The 9,798-nt window shown below is 39.5% G+C and overlaps 1 protein-coding gene across 1 annotated transcript in view; it reads left to right on the forward strand.

The window, feature by feature from the left end:
* Window positions 1–961: 961 nt before the first annotated feature.
* The window catches only part of LOC110445649 (chondroitin sulfate proteoglycan 4-like), a 19,161-nt gene continuing 10,324 nt past the window's right edge, over window positions 962–9,798 (forward strand). Inside the window, exons 1-2 of the mRNA XM_021490370.1 lie at window positions 962–1,132; window positions 5,149–9,774. Coding sequence (XP_021346045.1) covers window positions 1,069–1,132; window positions 5,149–9,774 — 4,690 coding nt within the window. The 5' untranslated portion in view covers window positions 962–1,068. The remainder of the gene's footprint in view (window positions 1,133–5,148; window positions 9,775–9,798) is intronic.

Raw genomic sequence — 9,798 nt, forward strand, 5'->3', positions numbered from 1 at the left:
TCTGAACACCTTTGATTAGATCCAAAAGTACCTGTAACAAATTCACAAAGCCCTGTGGGTGTAAATGTAATATATATATATACGTCTCTGGCCATTGTGTAAGCACCTTACGTTGTCTGTCTTCAATTGTAATGAACCTATATTTAATTAAAAAACGGGTTTAATTGAATTTAAAGAGATCTCCAAACATATATGAAGATAAGTGTGGTTATTTTAATATATGTTAATTTGGTGTCCCATAGAGTTTCAGCAGGAGGACGGTTTTATTAACGTGACGGGTCTTGCCACGGTACTGGATTGTTATTGTCACTAGTTAATTCAGTGACAAGTAGCCGCTTTGATTAGTAGAGTACTCCGCCACCAAAACTTGAAACTTGTTAGCTTTTCTATTGCATTGGTATTTATTGTCAACACTACGGAATTTGATAACATGGATTATATCGTTAAATGTCACTGGCAATCCTCCATCCACGAAATATCAGGGGTTACGCTCTTTGAGTGCATATTAAATATGTTAATCAACCATGCATTTTGTTGTTAAAACACTAGCTATAGGCCACTATAATATTTTTACAGCCTATAGGATGCAGTTCTGTGCATTTGCTAATCTGTACTTTATACCTAAAAATTGATAAATGTAACAGTTATGTAGACCTATAATTATAAGTTAACAGTACTAGTGTAACGAGAGTTGCTTAACTTATTAGCTAACATATAATGTACATCTATATATAGATAGAAATATATAATAAGTTCTGACATATCCTTTTAAAATTAAAAAATACCAACATTTCTTCGTATCCTCTGTTATAGAATTACCTTGTGTCACTTTAAAGTCAACACAATTTCCAATCAATCGTTGAATTATATTTAGACGAGAATTGCTGACTTCACCTCAGCTTCACCAGTCGTCTATGATCTTGGAATTATCTGCCCTTGTCTAGAACGAGAACGAGGATTGAACAAAAAACATGGACGATGGGTTGACAAATAACATGGGGCTATTGTCGATCTGATCGCTTCCACAGTCATGATAGAGTCTGCAGGATAAAACCGAGAGTTGCAGAAATGGCTATTAACCATGCTGCATTTATTCTTGTGTTCATGTGTTTACCCCGTGCTGCAGAAACAGGTGAGCGACATGCTGTGTATTGCACTAGAGAAGAAAGGGGGGAGGGTGTTTTGACAGATGCGTGTTGCTGATGACCAGTGTGTATTGCTAGGGAAGTCAACTAAGGGGGGAAAGGACGTTTATCTCATGCATAGTTCATTACATCGATCCGCATTAAAGTAGTCTAGAAACGATCACGTTCACTAACATATTTACATTATAAACATGAATCTCGGGACTGCATAATTAGACTGTTGTGAAAGCGCAGAGTTTTGTTGACATTGATCGTGACTGAAAGTGAAAGATGAAAATTAGTATATATAAGCTGGGAGGGTTTACTTGTGGCAAACAAGGCACGTGCCATATCTAATGCAAGACAGCCCACCGAACATTCACGTATCATAACTTATTTTCCAATCAATGTCAACAAGACCGTGTGATGAATTGTAGTTTGAGAAAAGCGATGTCACCAGTTTTGACGGACAATGCAGTCTTCCTTCCTTGTAGTGTTTTAGAATATCAAAGCATCTGAATTTATGTCATTAAAATAAATTAGTTTGAAGCTGGTGACAGAAAAATACAATCACCATTGATATATATTGGTTGGCTTCCACAGGTCAATGACACCAAAATTATTTTAATATGAGCATAATTAAATTACCTTAAATTGAAGAGGAAGAAAAAAATAATCAAATTAAGATTTATATATATATATAGCTGTTAGTTTTGGAAAGTTTATGCACAAATATGTAGTATGTAGAACTTTGGAAAAAAAAGTTAATTCAGTTACAACGATGAAGCCCTTATTTGTATAGTGATTTTCCCCTAGTCACGACCTACAGCAGAGTTTTTACAGTTGATACAAATGTAGTGAAACTGCACTGGGTTGATTGCCGGTGACCAGGTAGCTTATTTGTTAAGAGAGCCCATCTAGAGTTCAGGAGGTCCAGGGTTCGAATCCTGGTCTGGCAGTGCATTTATGATTTTCTTTTCCTGTAACAATTTGGCGTCAAAGTCAATGTAACCATGGAAGCTTAGATGATATAGGATCTCTCCGTGTGGCTTTAGGGTAGAAGAATTTGTTGAAGGGGGAGAAATGTAGCGGAACAGGACTGGGTCTATTGCTGGTGACAAGGTAGCCCAATTTGGTTAAAGTGTCTATCACCAGTCCCTGTTTTATTCTGTCCATACAGTCCTTAGTATTTCCAGGGTTAAAATATTTCCGTATGAATGGTGCCATTCTGTTACAGATTATGTAAATCATGCTGCTACAACTCTGAAACCAACCAATTTTGGACCGTAAATGGACATCCATTTCATTTTGAAGTAACAAAATAAATTTCAAGACACTGACTGTCAGTGTACATGGGTGGCAATGTAGTATTGTAGTCAGCTGTATTTTTTATAAAATGTTTACTAGTGAAATAACCGAAATTGTCATTTGATAAAACAATATATCTTGTCAGTTGTCTGCAATTGCAGTACTGTTATATTGTAATAAATGTCAAAGTTTCATACCAATGAAAATTCAATAGCAAAAGTAAGATGGCTGCCAGGAGCCAATTTTTTGTTTTGACAACTAAAAATTGTCAATTGCTATTCTCCTAGTACAGGATGGATTTCGCTTGAATATCCTGTCTAGGCTTCTCCTGGTTCTTAGTTGCGCATGTTTCATTTTCATCTTTATCAGAAAAAAAGAAAGGTCTTAAACACAGCCGTGTGAAGTTTTGATTAAAATTTCCAAATGAATCATGATCCTATTCAAACAGATAATATATAAAGAGTAAAGGTCAAAAAAGGTCAAGCTTTGATGTACATAGTCTTTTAGAACTGACAAAGATTTTTTGCATTGGTCGGCGCCAAGATCCATCTGGGATCCCATGTTCCTCATATTTACAATTAACAATTTTAGGATTAACAATATTCATATCCCAATTTAAGATATTTAAATAACAATTTTTGTGGAATGTGTAAAAAGATTGCATTAAAACCTTGATATGGCAACGAAATGCCTCGATCGTTTCAAACACTGTTGTAATTCTCATAACATATCTTTAACTCATGTTAGTTATTAATTAGAACACAAAATTTTCTGAGACAATGTGCAGACTTTAATGCATGTGTATAAAGGCTAGCTACAAAAGGGGCAGTTTTCAAAAAATGTAAAATTGAACTTTAAAAATTCTGACATTGCATATATATATATATACTTTATATTTTGTGAAAGGTTACTTACATACATGTACACATTTTCAAATGATACAAGTGTAGGAATGTGCATTATATATATATGAAATCATGTAAATGTATACTGTACAAATTAATTTCTAAGTTCTAGTATATATGTAATCCAATGTACTGTGGCCTGTGGCCTACAGCCATGCATGACAAACATTTGGGAATTTGTACACCACTGTTTGTTTCAAACTATTTCATAGCAAAAGTTACACTTTTCAGGAATTCCAAAAAATTAAAAAAGTATTTTAACCTAAATATTTGGTGTAACTTCTTTAGATATTGCACAGAGGAAGCGGAAGTTAATGATTTTAATTAAGAAAGGACACACAGGATACAGACTTATTTAATTAGGTATCCACTTTAACTTGGTCAAGTATGTACTTGAGCATTTGTACATGATTATGTACGTATGTATATGATGTAAGTAGGTTCTGATAGAACATGATATTTCCGTAAGGTTGAATGCCACATAAAAGAATGAGATATAAGTGTTTGTTTGTATACGTACATGTATGCATTGATTTAATACAAAGGCCTATATATACTTTTATGTTTCTTTCAATCTGGTCTTCAAACAGATCTTGTATGGTACAAGTCTGCAGCTCATATTCAGTAGTAGATGTATATAAATACTGAAAAAACATCATTTCATGGATTCCTTTATAAATTTATATGGTTTTATAATTAGCTGCCCTGGCCGGAAGCCAAACCACGTTCTGAATGCATGAGTATAAAAAATTGTAATGTGATGTATATATTTCTTTTCTGACAGAGTTCCACATTGGGAAACCTTTAGATAAAGAAATGGATGATAATATGGACATAATTAAACAAATTTGGACATAGTTGCCTTGACCTTGTTTTCTTTTTAATATCATATGAGATTTATGAAACGAGTCTTCAGAATTTTTCAATTAGGCAAGCTAAAATGAAAAATTTGTAACGAGTTTCATAAATTTCATATGAAATGAAAATGAGTGTAAGATCCTTTTTAAAATCACATAATCAATATTTGTGGCATTAATTCGTGTAAAACGATAATTTTCATGCAATATTAAAATGTAAAAAGCCGCCATTTTGACTCCAGTGTGTTAGTCTGTGACGCTTTGTACTTGTCCCTAGCGTGACGTCACAATTGAAACTTCCAACCAATCAACGGGCTGATAGGTCATATTACATGGGTTAAAATGCAAAAAAGTATGAAATGGGTATATTCACAGGATAACGCAGTACATTATGGGATAAATATAATTACTCACCTGGCCTGAAGTTGACTGATTTAAACCAATTTTGCTATGATGTATATCCTTTGAAGTAGGAGATAAATTATTACATAAAGGAAGGGTTTTACATCATTTGGCATTGAGAGGCAGACAGGGAAATATTTGTGATATTTTAAAGTAAATCCATGTGAGCAATATAGGCTCTTTGAGCTTCTTGTGTATCAAAATAAAAAATAAATTGCTTTAGACCCTAAACTTTTGGGCTTACTTCTCACAAACCAGTGTTATATATATATATATGTATAAATGAATTATTCATTTACTCCTGACCCCATGTTTGAAAATGCAAATAGTAACACTATTACATGTTTGGAAGATACACAAAAATACAACAGATTGAAAAATTATGAAGGAAAATAGCTCCTACAAAAATCACGGGCAGTGTGTGTTATACGTAAACCTTTATACTGTTTACTTTAATTCTTCTGTAAATAATATGAATGATCCCTACTATGCTATAGTTTGACATGTTGATATTTTGTACTAATCACTGGTACTGTTGTTTATGTTTTCCAGCCTCCTTCTATGGGGACAGCCATGTGAGCCTACCGTTCTCTGATGCCTCCTCATCGACGGCTATACAGCTGCGTTTCAAGACTCGACGGCAAGATGGCCTCCTCCTGCTGGCAGCAGGGGCCATTGACTACTTCTCTGTCTCTCTCAATGGCGGGGTGGTGCAGCTGCGAGCAGATTTTGGCTCAGGAGAGGTTGTCCTCAACTCTAGTCCTGATGTACGGTTGAGTGATGGGAGGTGGCACCAAGTCAGCATTACCAGGAACAATGCTGTCAACACACTACAAGTGGACACTGGCAACAAACTGAGTGCTGTCAGTCCCGGGCAGTTATTTGAACTGAATATACAAAATGCAATATATTTAGGGGGAACTGGTAGTTTTCAAGCTCCATCCGGCATTGAGTATAAATATTTCCGTGGGTGTATGAGCAATGTTGTGTTCAATCGTTACAACATCATCAGTGCGGCACAAATGTTACAGGGTATGGAGAAGACATTCAAGGTGTCGTGGGATTGTGATGAGGAATTTGATGCCACCATCACCGACCCCATTAGCTTTACAACAAACACCTCATTTGTTGCATTTCCACATCTACATGTGAGCAGTCAAGGTTTTCTGTCTCTGGAATTAAAGACTAAGTCCCACACATCACTGCTGGTGTTTAACAGTGGTCATGGATCCACTAGAGCTGGCCTTGTGGCAGTGGAGCTGGTGGAGAAACGCATTCAGTTAGTAGTGGACCGTGGGGAAGGGGAGATAACTGTGAAGAGTGATACACTTGTAAGTGATGGCAGGTGGCATCAGGTCCAGGTACGATTGTATGCTGATCATGTTATGCTTGAGGTAGATGGTGGAGAGGAAAGGGGCAACTTCCAGCCTGGCAGTAAAAACTATTTCTCGCTAAGAGGCCATCTATTTATAGGAGGAGTGGGCTTACATGGAACAGAAAAGGCCATCAGAAAGAATCTCAAGTCTATTCAGGGAACCAAAGTCAGCTCTACACTAGGTTGTGTGAGAAACATTCATATTAACTCACGTCCACTTGGCTTCCCACACATCCAGATAAGTGAGAGTGTGTCCAGCACATGTGAGTGGATGTTTCCTTGTTCTGCTGACCCCTGCTCTCCCGAGGAGATCTGCGTGGAAGAGGGAAACACATTCAGATGTTCTTGTGATGTTGACAGTTGTCAGGGAGTAAGAAAGGTCCCCTCACAGCAGGATGCTGCAGCTGACCAGGGGCGGGGTTCGACCGAGGAGGTCAAGATCATAGCTGTCCATGCTCTGGAGGTCAAGGAGGGGTCACAACAGGTGATCACTACGGACAATATCAAAGTGGTGTTTGATCACCAATCTTATGGTATCCGTGAATCTGCCATTCAGTTTCATATTGTCACTCAGCCTAGTAACGGCAGAATAGAAAACACCCTCGGGCGACGACGAAACAGCAATGTGTTTACCCTGCTGGACCTTCAAGGGAATAAGATTTATTATCAACACGAAGGATCTGAGTCACCAGCTGATGAAGTAACTTTAGAGATGGATGTTATATCTGACAATGAAAACATTCCAGAAGAACTTATAAGAAGATATGCTTTTGTTCTACCCATCATAATTATACCTGTTCCAGATCCACCAGTTCTAACAATTCTGAATAATGGCCTTATCAAACTTGTTAAAACTACCAAGATTCCTGTATCCGAGACCATGTTGATGGTGGATGATCCAGACACGGAGCCCGATAACCTTGTTTACACTGTGATGTGCACTACAAATTCACAGGGATTCTTTGAGAGATACAGTGATCCTGATCAGCCAATCAGTACATTTACACAACAGGAGGTAACGGAGAATATGATCTGGTTCGCCAACAAAGGGGAGTCTCTCACTTCTTGTCAGATGAGTTTGACAGATGGTTCCAACTTTCTTAATGACATTGCTTTAGAGATGGAAGGGGTCATTCTTTCAATACAACGGACGGTCAATGAGGGAGCCAGGCTGGTCCATGGCAGTTTTGTTGTGTTCAGCCAGGAAAACATGCTTGTGGAGACTAACGTTCCAACTCAGGATCTAGAAATACAATATGAAATTACTCAACATCCATCCTACGGTCAGATACAACGACTACATTTAGCCGAGGAGCGTTGGATCCCCGTCAGTACCTTTGCCCAACGCCATATCAATAAGGGCCAGGTGAGGTACATACACACAGACCTGACGAATCTGAGGGGGTCAGATCAGTTTGCCTTTATCGTGTCCTGTATGGATCAACAAATGAGACGGCAGGTATTCACCATCGAACTGGAATCGGTCAGCATCGATGTGGTTACTTCAGATACCATCAGAATTGTGAAGGGTAACTACAAAAAGATAACATCTAATGAACTGTGGGTTTTAACTAACAATGAGAATGTGGCTCAGAATGAGATCAGTTTTACACTACTTCGTGCTCCAATCCATGGCAAGTTGTACAAGGCTCCTAACAATATGCCATTGTCAAAGGTCTTCTCCAGCACAGAGCCACTACATAAGAGCAGTGTGTTCACACTTCAGGATATAGAGAAAGGTGGTCTGGTCTACCAGCTGTCCCGCAACTATTATAGTAGCAGACACGATTTTATGGACCTTAAGATATCTGCCCCAGGTGCAAGGCCAAAAATAAAGCGCTTTCATATGGAATTTGTGCCTGAGGAACAGGATGTTCGATTCGTCATCAATCGCCTGGAGGATGTGATAGAGGGCGGACAGCGGGCAATAGAACGTAGCCATCTGTACCTGGAAACCATGGACTATAGGGAGTTTGAGTATACGCTTGTCAGGTTCCCCAAACATGGTGTCCTGCAGATTGTTGACCCTCATTCAACGGCAGTCATGAAGTCTAACATATCAAGGTTCACAAACGAAGATGTCAGAAATCTAAAATTAGTTTACAAACATGATGACTCTGAAACAGATACAGACTCTTTTACATTTACTGCCTTACCAATAATAAAAAATCTAAACCAGCTACCAACACAAGTCAATGAGATATCAGATACTCTAGAAATCAACATCATGATGAGGAATGACAACCCTCCTGTCCGATTGGTGGATAAGGTGCTCGGAGTGGTGACTGACCAGGAGAAGGTCATAACCTTGGACGACCTTGCATTTACTGACCCAGACATTGACTACGACACTGACCAGCTCATGTACACTCGACGGGGAATTCCAAATGGAGAAATTGTGTACACAACTAATAAGACAACTACTTACCAGTTTTCCCAGAAGGACATTAAGGATGGACTTATAACCTTCCAGCACTCGGGTGACCCTTACGGCAGGACAGTCATTTGGGTGAGCGATGGTCAGTACTACACAACCAGCTTGCTGGAGATTCAGGCCTCCACCCCAGAGATCAGTCTGTCAAGGAACACTGGTCTGCTGGTCAACAATGGACAGGCCACACCCATCACTTCCCAAAACCTGAGTGTAGAGACAAACATTAACATTACCCCAGACCTCATCAGGTTTGTCATGATAGAGGAGCCCTTATATGGCCAGTTGACCATTGGTGAGCAGGTGGTCACAGAGTTCACACTGGATGACCTGATCAGCGGTCGGGTCATGTATACCAATAGGGGTAGTAGCGTAAATGAAGACATGTTTAAGTTTGCAGCTGTTGCTGGAAATGTTCAAGTGCAGGGCCAGTTTGCAATTCGTGTGTTCATCAAGTCCAGACAACATCCTCCAAGGATTGTCCATAACGAGATCCTTGAGGTGATGGAGACAGGTGTGGCCACCCTAACACAATCTGTCCTCCTTGCCAGTCACACTGACAGCCTGCCATCAATGATTGTGTTTGTTGTCAAAACATCTCCTCAATACGGTGAATTGCTGGTGGACAACCGATCAGGTAGAACTTCATTCACACAAGCTGAAGTCAACGAAGGTCGGGTAAAGTACAGTCATTCAAGGGAAGGACTGGAACAAGACTCCTTCATGTTTGAGGTAACCAATCGCTTTCAGACCCTACGAGGCTTGGAGTTTATCATACAAGCCATTCCTACCACACTGCACCTTTATATACAAAACTTGACAGTACGAGAGGGAGGCAGAAAAGTGCTAACTCCTTCCATGTTGAGACTACAGGGGCGCTACTATGATGGCAAGGATACTGTATTTGAGATAATTAATCAGGCCCGCCAAGGTTGGGTGGAGCATGTGAGGGCAAGGGGACAGCTACAGCGATTGACTTCATTCTCATCAGATGACCTCCAACAGGGTGCCATTTTCTTCGTGCATGATAACGGAGAAATGTCATCAGATCAAATGACTGTACAAGCCAGGATAGTAGATGAAGGAAAGGAGAGTAACACAGCAATCATGTTTATTCGAGTTGAGACCATCAACGATCAGAGCCCGCAGATAGTGGTCAACTCTGGTTTGGACGTGTGGCGTCGCTCCATCACAGTCATTACACCAGATGTGCTGCAGGCTGAGGATGTAGACACTGGGCCAGAGTTTCTCACGTACAGTATAACACAGCCAACCAATGGCCGTGTGGCCCTGCTAAATAATACCTACAGGCCTATTTCAAGCTTTACACAGGCCCTCATTAATGCTGGGCAGGTTATATATGAACACAAAGGTAAGTCTTCCTACAACCCCCCCC

The sequence above is a fragment of the Mizuhopecten yessoensis genome, unplaced genomic scaffold (genome assembly GCF_002113885.1).
Source record: "Mizuhopecten yessoensis strain PY_sf001 unplaced genomic scaffold, ASM211388v2 scaffold2329, whole genome shotgun sequence".
Lineage (NCBI taxonomy): Eukaryota > Metazoa > Mollusca > Bivalvia > Pectinida > Pectinidae > Mizuhopecten > Mizuhopecten yessoensis.